This window comes from Pogona vitticeps, chromosome 3 (genome assembly GCF_051106095.1).
Source record: "Pogona vitticeps strain Pit_001003342236 chromosome 3, PviZW2.1, whole genome shotgun sequence".
Taxonomy (NCBI): Eukaryota; Metazoa; Chordata; class Lepidosauria; order Squamata; family Agamidae; genus Pogona; species Pogona vitticeps.
In genome coordinates this window covers 37,364,114-37,379,420 of record NC_135785.1, presented here as the reverse complement: position 1 = coordinate 37,379,420, position 15,307 = coordinate 37,364,114, and the positions used below count along the sequence as shown (strand labels likewise).

General features: G+C 39.6%; 1 protein-coding gene across 4 annotated transcripts in view; it reads right to left on the bottom strand.

Annotated features, from left to right (window-relative positions):
- The window catches only part of EPHA4 (EPH receptor A4), a 179,331-nt gene that overhangs the window by 40,295 nt on the left and 123,729 nt on the right, over positions 1-15,307 (bottom strand). For all 4 annotated transcript variants that reach the window (XM_078389213.1, XM_078389215.1, XM_078389214.1 and 1 more), the window contains 3 exons: positions 8,935-9,059; positions 7,711-7,870; positions 3,453-3,564 (listed from right to left, as the gene is read on the bottom strand). In XM_078389213.1, coding sequence (XP_078245339.1) covers positions 3,453-3,564; positions 7,711-7,870; positions 8,935-9,059 — 397 coding nt within the window. The remainder of the gene's footprint in view (positions 1-3,452; positions 3,565-7,710; positions 7,871-8,934; positions 9,060-15,307) is intronic.

The following is a 15,307-nucleotide window of genomic DNA, read 5'->3' as shown; positions in this document are numbered from 1 at the left end:
CAGGTTTCAAAATGGCTGCCGGCTGAAGAAAATGCCCCCCCCCCGCTGTGAATAGGGATGGATTCCTTGCTACATAGGCACCAAAAATGGCTGCCCCTATGGAGGATCTTCGCTGGACAGTGAGTTTTCAGCCCATTGGAACACATTGAACAGGTTTCAGTGCATTTCAATGGGCTTTTTTATTTCGCTTTATGACGTTTTCGCTCTACAGCAATTTCGCTGAAGCGAATTAACATCGTAAAGCGAGGCACCACTGTATTAGAAATTCCCCGCAGCTTTGTGTCATCAGCAAATTTGATAAGTGCTCCTTCAATCCCTTCATCCACATCATTTAGGAAGATATGATTCACTTCAGAACATCTCTTCCCATCTGTACAGCCCTTAATGGCACAAAGCTGTATCTTTCAACTCACACTCACTGGCTTGCTTTTATACTATTTCCACACAGGCACTTGAGTGTAGCAACCATTCTTACTCTGAACCACCTCGCTTTATCTCTTTTTGTCCAATCTGAACCCTTCCAAGGCCATAAAAAGAGAACTAAGGAGACAGCTTAAGGCAAAAGAAGTGCTGGTGGCAGACACATCCACTGTAGCAAGTCTGACAGCTACCTGGCTCCCAGCAGCCTTTCCTTTGACAGCTTTATGGCCGATACTAAAGAGAATCAATAGGAGAGCAGGGGGTTGACATTTCATTTTCTGAAAAGTGATCCATTGAGGACCAATCACCAAGTAGTGTTTATCTGTCTTGGGACTTGGCATACAAAAAATGCATAAAAAACTCCAAAATAAATAAAAATAAAAATGGGGACACAGGGTAGAAATAATCTTAGAGCAACTTAACAGGCATAGTTCTCCAAGGTGGCAACTCATAATTAGAAATCCAATGCATTCCAGTATCAATTCTGCCTTAAATAATAAAGTGATCAATAAAAGCAGAAGGAAATTCAAGTCATCAGGCTCAGTGATGCTATTTTCTGTTGCATTGGCTTTTAATAAACCTATCTCTCTGCACTACATTTTCATATGTTCTTTTTTCCTCTTGTCAGCATGGAGGCTGGTGAACCAGCTGAACACCCACCGAAATCCATTACAGTGAATGACTACTCATCAGATATTATAACCACGTGGATGTAACCACTTTTCTCTTCCCCTATTTTAAAAAAGAAAAACAATTTGCAGTAACAACATAAATCAAAAGGACCATGTTCATCCATCTCTCTCTCTCTCCCCTGCCACTTCACACACACACACACACACACGAGAATGTAAGAAGCCAGCTGAATGAGACAAAACCTCAACCTAGCCTACCATCTTGTTTGCATCAAGACAATGCTGGGCAACCCGGAATTAAATGTAGAAAACAAAATCCAAATTTAAATTTTTGATTTCCTACTATTTGTACACTAATATTTGAATAACTCATGGAGGCTCTAAACAGAGATGACCTATACTAATAACCCTGGTGAGAGCTTGGGAAAGTTATTTTCCTCAGCTGGAAATGTTACTCTACTGTTGACCTCACTCAACTTTTGCAAGCGGGAGGTATTTACCTACACCAGTGATTCTTAACCTTGCGTTACTCAGGTGTTTTTGAACTGCAACTCCCAGAAATCCCAGCCAGCACATCTGGTGGTGAAGGCTTCTGGGAGTTGCAGTCCAAAAACATCTGAGTAACCCAAGGTTAAGAACCACTGACCTACACCATACTACCCCTGGAAGCCTCCTGAGAATGGAAGTATGTCCCCTGGATTGTAGAAGGTCTACTGCAGCCTTGCAAGGCATATTACATGATGCTCTAAAGTTCTCCACAACCTTCTTAATAACCTTTTCAGGGGTTCAGAGGATTCCATGGGAAGGAGGCTAAATTGTGTCAGCCTTCCTATTGCTCTGACAAGGTTGGGTTCCGCTTCTAAAAACTGAAATATCAGGGTTTTGTGGAGCAGGACATAGCATCATTCCTACTAAGGCTCCCATAGCTGTTTCCAGAGGGGATAGGGAAGAGAGGGTCTCTTCTAACAGGTCAGCCAAATGGTTATTAAAGAACGAGGCACATTTCTCTAGTCTAGGGATGCAAAGACCTGTATTTCCTTGTGGGTATGTGCTAATTTGTTAGATGCCACATGCTGCTGCCAGGCAAACCCAGAACTAAAAGACAGGGTCATTCCACTTTTCCTCTGCCAACTCCTGTTCGCTCTTCTTCTGCCAACTCCTTTTCTCACTCTTTCTCTTCCTGATATTCCCTCTTCAGTCCCTGCCCTGCAAGCTGGGAACTGGGGGACAGAATCCTTGACTGATCATTTGAAGAGGTTTTTCCTCTCTGTCATGATTCTATCTATTTTCAGGGGTAAACATGCCTTTTTAAAATTTCGTTCATCAAATGACATTTCTTCTCTTACTGTATTTTAAATTGCCAATTAAACATGCCAGTTGAAAACCTGTGGGCAGGTTTGAAACATCTGCTAAGAGATTACAACATAATCATCAAGTAAAATGATTCTGAATGGAAAAGCAATTACAAAGTGCACTAAATTTGATCAGCATCAGGACCCCTGTATTTTCACTCCTTCCTACAAGTTTTGCAGAGGACCCCCCACCCTCTCCACCCCACCCTCCATCTAACACTGACTCCATCTCACATAGGGCTCTATTCTGCCCACTTTGGGAGAGCAGTATCTTGCCATCATCCTAATCTCATCTCTCCATAGACGGTTTTGTTTCCCAAATAATGTGCTAGTTGCTAGTACTGGCTTTTTCAATCCCCGCCCCCTCATTCTGTTTATTTAATCCATAGAAACTGTTTGTTCTTACATATCTCAAGGAAATTCTGCTGAGCAAAACATTAAAAGAAAAAAAATACATTTATGAAAGCTACTGTTATAGTATTTATTCAAAGAAGGTCCATGACAGAAAAAAAAAAAAGAGAAATCATACTATAACCTGGTTGGCAAATTGACAAAGTAGATATACAATTCCTTGTGTTTCAAAGGCCAAATGCAGAAGTAAACAGAAAATCAAGAAGGCGTCAGCTCTGATTCTGGACCTCATGTTATTAAAATAAGTAAATAAATCCCTGTCTGGCAGTTTTAAGTATCCAGTTTGTCAGCCCCAAATGATGCATTCATTAAACTTCAACATCACATTGCAGTCTCTCTTTAGAACTCATGTTGTTAGCTTGCATCTTAAAACCTCCCACCACTACCAGCACCTCATCATTAGAGACGGTTTTGCATCTGAAGGGCATATAGCTCTAGAACTATTACCATTACATTACATGCTGCTGTGGTACTGCTGTTCAGAAGATCAAAGCAACACAGGAAAGTTCTTGTGATGCAAATGCACTGTTTATGATGCTAATCAAAGAATTTAGCTTTGTTTGGGGGAGACAAAAAGCTCCCTCATGAAAGAGACTGAGGGTTGGGGGGAGGGAAGAAGGGGAGCTTAAGTTCTTACCTCCGACTGATGACAAAGGCTGCAATGAGAATGACTACAAGGACAACACTTCCAGCCACTGAGACTAGAAGGACTGTGGGGTTGGTACCTTCACCGATGATGGGAGATGGAACTAGGAGGAGAAAAAAGGCCGGTTAACATTCTGCAGCTTTGCTACACACAAGAGCAACACAGGAATGCTTGGTTAAAGTAAAGAGGCAGGGACTGCACTGCACTGCTTAAAGCCACTCTTGAGTCTGTTCATTAGGTATTCATTTGTCATAATTTTCCAGGAGGGCTTTAATTAGTAAAAGGCATTACGCTCAATAATGGTTTGGAGGAAAACTCATGGAGGATTCTCCCCTTCATGTTTACTCTGAAGAGTATAATGGCTGATTTAGTGCCCACTGAGCTGCTTCCCCTTTTATTGGATTTAAAATGGACCAGATGCTCATTCCTTTACTATGAGCAAAGAGTAGGAGATTCAAAAAGAACAAGATGTTTTCTGCTGTCTTCAAGACGCAACTAGAAACTGAGGTGAGAAAAACACAGTCTATGGACCACATATTCCCCTCTCCCTACAACAGCCTGCAGAACATTCATACCCCAAAGTTTTATGTAGGAAAAAACAAAGTCTCCCCCCCCCCAAATGGGAGGAAAGCTTCCCTTGACTGGTATTTTTGGGGAAGGTGGATAGAGTTTTTCTCAAAAAAGAAAATGCCTCCAGTTTTGGGGAAAAAACCGTCCCTCGGTGAAAAACAAAGCAGGAAGGATGGAAACCATACTTTTTCTAAGTTAAGAGAAGAAATTCTGGTGTCTATATGTGAAATACATGGAGTGTATGCAGTCATGTGAAGACTGGCTGTTACATAAGCTTTGGCCATAAGTCCCAGTTCCTTCTACTTATCACAGCCCTTGACCAATGCTATATGTTGGGACAGTCCAAAATATTTTATTGCCTGAAATATCAAGTAACATCTGTTTAAAGTACAGAAGCCAAAAGGATTTGTAACTGACTATTACCTCAACATTGGCCATGGAAGAATATCATCTGCAGGCTAACTTAAGTAACATAGAGCAGGTTACAGGATATACATAGCTCTATCCACCAGCATTTTGCTCCTGCTCCTCACCTTCAAAGATCTGCCACCTAAAGTGGCCATTGCCCTCTGCCTAATGATCAGATTAGCCCAAAGTTCCAGTATTGTGTCTTTAGTCAACTGTCAGTGCTAAACTGAACCCCCTCCCCCACATCTGCTCTGAAAAAAAGCAATCAAGTCAAATCAAATTCCCAATCACTGAGCAATATGGGAGGCAAAATCTATTCCCATCTCTATTGACAACCAAGGAAAGTCTACAACATGGTTTAAGCATAACAAGACCCGAAAGAGAACAGACAGCGTCCAGTTTTACCAGCCAAGAATGAGACCAGGGAAGGGGAGGGGAAAGCTGAATCTTTTCCTGAGTTCCCTTTCCACCTTATATTAGCTACAAAGGAGATAAACTTTTCTAAAGAAGTTATCTTTATTCTTTTGACCCAACCTGTGATTCTTAATAGAATCTCTGCCATGACAGCTTAGGATACCCAAGTGAGTACGCCTGCATACCTGCTGTTTTGGCTGACCTGCCGTTTTGGCCGACCTGACCCGTCTCAACCAACAAGGCCTACACACTGGGTAAACTATTGCTGCTCATGTTGCTATGACAACTGCTGCAAATGTCAGAGTACCTGAAAGTTCTGGGCTTCATGTTTTGTAACTATTGGTTTCCACTCATGTTACTAGCAGTTATTACTATAAAAGCAGCTCAAGTCCTTTCCCTTAATGTATTATCTTCTTTTGGATAGTTTTGTGAGAGGCATTCTATGTACGTTTTATATCCTGACAACTGTTTAATGAAGTCCAGTGCTATCGTGTAAATACAGATTAGAAAATTAACCTTCTTATTTTGTGGTCTGTATTCTTAGAATTCTCTATGCAATTCTCTGATTTGGTGTACTATTTGAACTTAGCCTTTTCTGTTTAGTAAAATAAATATTCCTTGACAGGTTGTGTGTTTGGATTATTTAGTATGGGATATCCCTCACAATGAGTCTACTCTTTCTGCTCTGGTTATCTGCTATTAGATTTGGGTTTCTGATTGTGATTTCAGAACAGCAGAGGACAAAGAATGTTGGCTCTTTACTTTCCTAGTAGCCAAAGAGATGGCTCAGAAAGGATAGGATTCCTTTAGCTTGAGCTGATGAACTAGTACTGGAGCTATGATAAAATATCTGTCTTGTTGGGTTAGATTTGTACCAGGTAAACTCAACCAAATGAAGATTGGCTGATAGTTCCACCAGTTAACCACTTGCCCTGGCCTCCTGTGACAACTACATAATGGTCTCCTTTCCCTCCACAATGCTTCCTCTTCAGGCAACTGATATATAACTGGTTGACCACAAGATAAGCATAAGACAAAGGGCAACACCATAAAGCAATGATGTGTGGTAAGAGTTCCACAAGGATGACATCTCTTTTGCAGCAGCTCCTAGAATTTTAGTCTGCCTTTATACTTAGCATAAGCTAGGTATTTTTAAAATAGGTCTACCACTTTTGGTTCAAAATATTTTGCTAATTTGGAACAGAGTTAGCACATCTGTCTTGAGAGAGCCAAACACTACTGCAAGAGATTTCTTTTCTTGCCAGATGAAATGATCTGAATTTTTTTGCAAGCAACACACGTTAGCATTTTAGGAAGCTGAGCATATAAATCCCCCATGAGTCAATGGGGGATCAAGCCAAAGAGTAATTATAATATATTGTTCCGTTGTACCTTATTAAGACTTCCTCATTAAAATGTTGAAAACAGCTTGAGTCTAATACACAGGATGTGCAAATGCTGGCAAATGTCACGTTTATTGCAGGTAAATTTACACAACAGTTTTATTTCCTCTGCAAAGTGATTTTCAGCTATCAATTTCTGGCATATCATATCACATGTCTGGAATTCTTGGATTTTGAAAACTTTGAAGCACAATTTTGTTCCCAAAAGCATCAGGGTAACAGATAATACTCAGTGACTAGAGGTAGAGAAAGCGCAGAATGGCTACAAAAGCCACATACCTTCTAGTAATGCCTAGTGACATGGCATCATCACAATTCATGTCATTACACTAGTTGCAGCGGCAGTGCATTGAGCTCATAACCTATTCAGGGCTCATTTGTACAGGGCTACACTGTACAACCACTGCAAACATGGGGATGCACACAAGCCCTGCCCACAAAAATCTCCAGGCATGTAACAGTATTAGAGACATATGCTCACTGAATATATTCAGCTCCCATAATCAAGAATTCTGATAAGCAAAAGGTTTGTTTTTCTAAAACCCAAATAAGAGTGGCATTTAGAGCACATGAACAATGATTAAGTCCTAGAAGAGCTGGAGTAAAAGGGTAGAACTCTAGGAAGTGTAGTTCTTATTTATTTCTTGATGTTAGTGAAAAAGATCAGCTGTACTGACATGACAGCATGCTTTTCCTTGGGTTGTCAAGGACTAAAAGTTCAAACTATTTTTCTACTAGTACAGTATTTTGTCAAACACTGTGGATATGTTGATGGATCTGATGTATTGTCTTATGTGTTGTGTGCTCACAGAATTCTCTTTGGACCTTTAAACTTAATCTACCTGACTTCTAAGTAATAGGAACATTATGCTTACACACATATCCCTGTCTCCACTGTAAAGAAGCAGGGAAATGATTGCACAGGACTCATGTCACCAAGCATTCTGTTAACAGAGAAGACAGAAGAAAAGGAAAAATATTGATACATTATTTGTATGGATGCTGGGAGCAACTGAAATGGAGAACTGCCATGCCTGTTCAGTTCCTTGAATCTCCTGAGCCTAATGATCACATGCCTGCTGCCACCTCCACTGCTACCATTTCTTCTTCCACTGGAAAACATTCTCCCATGCACCTCTGTGAAGATTTATTTATTATTTTTCTTTCTATACTGTCCCATTAGTGTTGCCACTCTCTGAGTGTTTGGAATATGAATACCCGGGAACCTTGTGACTCCCACAGTGCAGTGTGCAAATGGAAAATTTTTCTTTCTGACTGTAGAAGAAAGGGGCATGAGAACATCATGGATATGAATGCTGATTTACTTCGTGGCAGACTGAGTGCTTTCACTCCCAAAATTCAGCTTGGAGGTTCTTGCCAAACTATGGGAGTAGAAGTCCTTTAATTTAAAAAATCCCATCCCTATGCCCTACAGAGAGCTATGTTGTTATTACCTGTATTAGTTGTGAATTCAAATGGGCCACTGAAGTCTCCATAGCCAGCTGCTGTCCTTGCTCTGACATGGAAGACATACGAGGTCAAAGGGTTCAAGCCTTTGATATCTGTGTTTCTTGCTGCTGTTTTCACAATGCGATAGCTGCGTTCGTTTTGGTCCTAAAAGGAAAAAGAACATAGGTGAGAGCACATAAGTGAGACTTGCTCATGAATGCTGGAACTTTAAACATTGCTATGTCTATCATGGAGGGATTAAGATTTCATATAGGGCAAGAGTTATCAACCTCCGGTCCGTGACCCAGTGCCAGTCCATGGGCTTGCTGGAACTGGGCTGAGGATACAGATTTCCGCCCCCCGCATGAAAGCGTGGTGGGTGTGTCACACTGAACAGCTGGGGGGAGCAAGTTCCATCGCGGGGGGGACATCAGTACCCATTCAATCCCATGTCCCACTGCTGTTAGATCCTTTAAAACAAAAACTTGTGAAATGTCTGCCAACCCGCTTCCCCCACTTTAATAGTCTATTTTGCTTAGAAAAATAAGTCATGGAAAAAAGGTTTGAATCTTGTTCCAGTGAAAACCTAAAACCTGTTTCTGGTACTATTAGAAAGCAAATAAAGTGATTATGCTTTTTTAAAAAAATGAACGAACAAATGAACGAGTAAGTAATTGTTCATTTTGCAGACACCTTGGGAGGAAATAGCTCTTTCCATAGTTCTGAACCGGAGGAGGAACAAATTACTCGTAGAAATAATGTCTCCATATAACTTGAAGGAGGTGAAAAATGTAATTTTCTTTTCCTTACTTTCTATTAAAATCTATCAAACCCCAACCACCATTCTGCGTAAAAGCTATCAACTCATACGGAGCTCATTATTATTACTGTGTTATATACTTCATTATTATACATCTGTTTCTGTTGTAAAGCTAACGTTGCACTACTCCTCTGCTGTACTGATTCTCATTATAAATAGCCCCACTGGAATCAGATAGTTCCTAGGGAGAGAAAGAAAAATGCCACCAGTACTGCACAGCAGCAAAAAGGGTGCAATATGTTATTCAGCTGAACCGCTCAAATGTATGAAATGTCAGAGTGGATGTGATTATCAAGGCAAAATAATCTGTTGCTAATAATGGGCCTTTATGCAATGAGAGCAGTAAACCGATTTGGCCATGGCATCAAACATAATGAGGAAAATGTCATTTGTCCAGGATGAATAATACCTTTTCGTAGTATTTGACTTCGTATTCCAAGATGACTCCATTGGGCCTATCAGGTTCCAGCCACGCCAATGCCACACTGTGTCTTGTTATTTCTTTAGCTTGGATCAAAGCTATTTGGGATGGAGCTGCCAAAAAAAAAAAGGACAGAAAATATTATAGAGTGACTCCAAGAAGAGGTCTAAATAATGTAGAGTATTGGCTTGCTTGTATTTTGGACAATGCAGGACATCTTGGAACCATCCACTAAATCAGCCGAGCCTCAGGCATGTTGGCATCACAGGTGGACTATTAGGCCATGCACTAAATTGTACTTTACTACCTTTGGGACTATGAGCTTCCCAATCTTTCACTGCATTGGTCCATTGGCTTTGTGGCAAGCCCTCAATCTTTTTAGGACTCAGTCCCCTAGTGAGGTCTTTCAAGCTGTCCTGGCAAGCCACAGTAATGAAATGCACTTAGATAACATCAGAAGTATCTATTCATTTATTGGTTTGTTGGTTACTTACACCACACAAAAACTAGCCTAAACATCTACAGCTACAATGAAGGACAATCCACTATCTAAATGAAATTTAAGCAACAATCATTGGTAAAGAAGAGTACAGAAATGGATAATTGGAATTTCTTAGGTTAATCGACCAAGATCATTTTAGGCTTGGAGCAGATATAACAGCGGCTGATATATTCCCCACCTCAGCTCCCCCTGCCCCTATTTCTGTGAGTCCTTCCTTTTAGTTTTCAGGAAATTTTGAATGCTGGACTGAGTAGTTTTATTTTACTCTTTGGTTTGAATAGCTGAATTATTTTAATGACCCGTTTATTTCTTGAATGTGTGGTTGTTTTATGCTGCTATCATATATTGTGCATTTATTACTGTTGCCTTAAGTCATTGTAAAACATGTTACAGTAACAAAGAAGTTCTCTAAAAAGTAAGGAGAGACCCTGAAGATTTTAATAATGAAATCACATTTGATTCAAGATATCCAATAATCATTCTTCAAAGGTATTAATGTATAAATGACCCTGTACCAGATCATACAAGTTGGGCGAGCCAGGGAAGTGGAAGCTTTCTATAACCACATTTTTAAATGAAATTTGTTGAAATCTTCCCTTATAGCTTAGCCCAGTCTACTGAAGCCTATAAGCTTCAGTTAACTAGTGAAAGGGAATGTGGGATGTTTTCAGCCAAAGGGCTGGGAAGGAATTTTCCACATTCTGCCAAGACCCTGAGGAATGACAAGCAGTTCCTGTGGTCTGTCATAGGACTTCTGTTTGAACAGACATACCAGGTCAAACCACTGATCTATCTAGCCTAGCCTAGTCTATTCTGATGAGCAAAAACAACCCCTTGCTCCTCCCAGTTTACTGAGGGAGGGGAAGGACTTCAAAAGAAGACTTTGCTCAGAATGTCAGATTTGAAATTCAAATGCAAGTCTAAAAATTCTGGGAATCTCTCTCCATCCAATTTTTCAGGATTTTGCTCTATGAATCTCTGCTCTCCCAAGAAGTACGGCAATCAGTGTTATCCTTTCCAACTTCATTGCTTTCTGTCTACAGTGTTTTAATTTACTCTATAGTATGACCATGAGAGCTGGACCACAAAGAAAGCTGACCACCGAAGAATTGATGCTTTTGAATTGTGTTGCTGGAGGAGGCTCTTGAGAGTCCCGTGGACTGCAAGGAGAGCAAACCTATCAATTATAAAGGAAATCAACCCTTTGTGCTCACTGAAAGGACAGATCCTGAAGCTGAGGCTCCAATACTTGAGAAGAGAAGACTCCTTGGAAAAGACCTTGATGTTAGGAAAGTGTGAAGGCAAGAGGAGAAGGGGACGACCGAGGATGAGATGGTTGAACAATGTCATCGAAGCTACCAAAATGAATTTGACACAACTCCGGGAGGCAGTGGAAGATAGGAGAGCCTGGCGTGCTCTGGTCCATGGGGTCACGAAGAGTTGGGCATGACTAAACGACTATGATAGTATGACAACTGATATACAAAAACATAGCCTATTATTAGAACTAATGAATGAAATAGCTTTTTCTAGTCCTCTTTATCATTTGTTACTTACACCTCAAGAGACATATTACCTAATAGAACTATGGAGAGATGAGAAGCCAGATCCACCCTGTGACTATGTTATTCCTGACGATTTTCCCCCTCTCCCAACACACAACATGATATAATTCTTGGAAGCCCTATTAAAATCTCTAGGATTGTTTCCAGGGTACATTTGATTTAAATCAAAATGATCAAATTACAATTTAAATCTGATAAAAAAATAAATTGGATTTTTAATGATTTAAATTGAAAACTAATTTCATATAAATTGTGATTTAAATCAATTGCATTTTTTTTTTAAAAAAATCATATTTTTCCACCCTAATTTGAATAGCTTCTTTGGCTGATACAGACTTCTTTAGAGTGGAAATCTAGCTATTGTCCCCTCTATAATTTTATGTAAACAAAAATCAGGCCTTCACCTCTTCTTTCCCTCTGAAAAGTACAGACTTCCGGACACTGGAAGTGTCAATGAATAAAGAATTGTTTAATTGTGGTTATTCCAAGCAACAGCATATTTTTGGTAGCGGCGGGAGTATCACATGAGTAAACTGAATTTTTATGAGGTGTGATTTAATTTTTGGGGGGAAAAACACTCTAACTGTTCTAGTATAAGATCTTTAAAAAGGATGTAACATAAAGCCATCAATCAGCACTTTCCTTGCAAACAGAAAATTTTCATTATTAGTACATAATTGATGGTGATATCCAAATGATGATTGGGATGGGGTTATTTCCACCTGATGTGGCAGTATGCATTAAACTCTTCAGAACACAAACAACAGCTATAGAGAACTCAACACTTGTTTCTCTCATATTATTTTTTGGGGGGGAAGACAATAGGCTTCTTGACAATGGAACAAGTAATAATATACAATGGGTTCAAGTCTGTGTTCCTTTAGAATTACAGTTTCAAATGCAATACGGCAAGCTAAGATAAAACAAACAATGAGATAACTGTGAAATGTCTCAATAGATGCTCCTGATGGTTTCCTGCAGGGCATCACTGGTGCTTGAACCTGAGATGTTTAACAGTGCAGAGGACAATGCCTTTCCATTTTGACTATGACAGTAACAGATTCATAGTCCTGTAGGAGGAATGGGCTTTCTGAAGATTTATTAGTCAAGCTGCCCAGTCGTTCTTATTCTGTTACTGTCTGGTCACGTCTCTAGCCAGCTGTTATCAAGTCCTGCCACAATTGACAAGGAGCTGGTACAAATGACGGTGGTCTCTGGGGAAGAAAGAGGGGCATTCAGAATTTTTAAAAATCTTATCTGCAAAAGCTGGCGTGTATAGCTAGAGATTAGAGACCTTCCAAAATAAAATCCCCTTTTTTTCTCCTTTGCCCCTGAAATGTTAAAAATATGTGCTTCTTTATAAAAAAAATGCAAACAACCAACAAGAGTGAATGGAGATTTACTAAGTAAATTCTCTTGCAAAAAAAGTCACTAGAAGAAAAAAAGGAACTCCAACACTGTTTAATAGATGCAAGATTACCCCTCCTTATCCCTCTCTCAGATGCTTTTGAATTGCTTGATTTTGATATGATAATCTGCTCAATTTTATTGTATAACTTATTATTTATAATTTTACTGTGTTTTAGCTCTATTACATTTTAATCATGAGGAGCCTTAGGTCCCAGGATTAAGAGAAAGGCAAAATACTGAATCAAATAATATTGTTCTAGATAGTTTGCAAGACACCATAAAGGAGGTTTCTAACAACTAAATAAATATCACCCACCCAAAGAAAGAAAATTGGAAATGAAGGCTTCAAAACTACTTGACCATATCAGACAGGTCTGGTGGGAAGGAGCAGCAGGCACCAGACACATAGTCACAAAAGAAACTCTCTGGGTTGAATTGTGTCTGTCAGGAAGACAGTTTCGTGATTTAGTGGTTGACAGTTTGGCATCTCTGTTAGAGATGACTTGAGATGTGCTTCTGCCTCCCTAAACACATCTGCCTGTCTGTATATTTGTTACTCTTCCAGAGTCTCTTGTGCATGAAGATAGACTAGAGGACAGAAACAGGGAGGATCCACTCCAATGAGTTTGATCCAGTTGTTTCTTTGAGGTATTCAGGAGTGTCAAATCCAGTTGTCCTAGCTTTGATAACTCAGTGAGACTCTTACATAATGGATAGACGTGTTCATTCAGGTTGCCTTTTTGTTTTCGTTTGAAAGAGGATTCAGGCACAGTTCAAAACCACCACCACTGCTCTCGGAAGGAAGAGCTGATTTGTAACAGTTGAAACAAGAAGTCATGTAACTTGGTTAATTAGTACCTCTTGGAGATCAGCTGGTTGATTCCTTCATATATTATTTATTTATTTATTGGATTTCTATCCCACCCATCTAGACCAAAGGTCTACTCAAATTTAAAAACAAAGTGGGGAAACACTTGTAAACTTTATTTCTAATACTATCTGAGGGGAAAAATCATTTTCATATATCTTTCATTATCTCTTTTCACTTGTTTGGTCATATGTTTGAAAGGAAAGATGCTGTTCCTGTACAACAGAAGTGCCTGAAATGCACTGTAAAGCCCCAAATCAATTTCTGTGGTAAAACTGCTATGCTGCTCACAAGCACACAACAACCTCAAACATTACTGTCCTTTGAAGATGCCGGCCACAGAGACTGGCGAAACGTCAGGAAGAACAACCTTCAGAACACGGCCAAAGAGCCTGAAAAACCCAGAACAACCATTACTGTCCTTTCTTTCCCTGACTGCCTCATATGCTTGAACTACTCTCTAAGAACACCTCTGAGATGCCACCTTTCACATCATTCTGTCTTATAGCATCCCGCCTTAAAACCCACCTCCCCATGGAGCATTTGTCACCAATCCCCAGTTAAATGTTTCCCAAAATTTTGACAGCACACTCCCCTTTTAAAAATAATTCCCAACTTTTCTTTCACCATCCTCCAACCACCTACAAAAATTGAATTTGTAATTTAAAATTAAAAATAAAAACCTAATAAAATATTTTAAAATGTAAAATAAACACAAATAGAGTTTTCTTTTAAAACACTACATTTTCTATATTTATGAACATCTCACACACATACAGCCCCCACCCCATGAATGCCAATCACGCCCAGGCCTCTCTTTCCCATTTGGGAATCAATGTTCTTGTTCCCATTTTTATTATTATTTCAAATATGTTTACACCGCCTTTCTCCTTAAAAGGACCCAAGGCAGCTTACAACATTTTAAAAAAGTATTTAAAAGCTAAAAACAGTAAGTATACAAGTACCGGTCTTCCAGATATTTTAGATTTCTAAAGGTACCACCCAGCATAGTCAATATAAGAATTTATGGGACTTTTAGTTCGAAATATCTGGAGAATTCAAGATTCCTGATAAACTCCACTAGTGCAACTCAATCCTTACAAGAACAACTAAAACAACTTTTATCATTACATGCAGTCAAGTCACCTCTGACATATGATTACTGTATGAATGAGCAATCTCAAGAATAGCTGTCCTCCACTGCCCTGCTTAGATATTGTAAACTTAAGCCTGTGGATTCATTTAAGGAGTCAGTCCACCTCGTATTTGATCTTCCTCTTTTCATGCTGCCTTCCACCTTTACCAGCATTATTGTCTTTTCCATTATGTGCCCAAAGAAGGACAGCCTCAGTTTCAACATTTTTGCCTCCAGTTCAGGCTTGACTTGATCTAGGACCCACTTGTTCATGTAAAACAAGTGTCTGTTGCCTAACTGACAACTCATCTTCAGCTTTCCTTACACCAAATTTTAGATTTCAAGTGGGAAGGTAGGAATACATAACTTCCAGAGGTCTGAAGGTTGCACAAACAGACCCCTGGAACTTAGAGGGCCACATCCGCTCCCTTTATCTAATAAATTTCTGGATCTCCTCAGCTTGTTAAAAACACAGGTGTATTTGGCCCCAAGAAATACTTGTGAGTTGCACTTTACCCATCCCTATGGACACTTATTATGAACTCTGATGATTTAAATATTAGTGAGCACATTAGCACAGGGAAGAAGAGCTTATTACAGTGGAACCTCTACTTAACGAACATCCCTATCTATGAACAATCCAACTTCCAAACAGCTCCAGTCGCAAAATTTTGCTTCTACTTGCAAACGGAGCTTCAACATACGAATGGGAAAAAAGTGGGGGAGGCGGGAAAGCGCAAAATTTGAACTTTCAGTTGGGAACTAATGCCTCTAGATAAGAACCAAAAACAGCCGGAATGAATTAAATGGTTTTCAATGCATTCCTATGGGAAAATTTGCTTTTACTTATGAACATTTCAACTAACAAACATCTTCTGGGA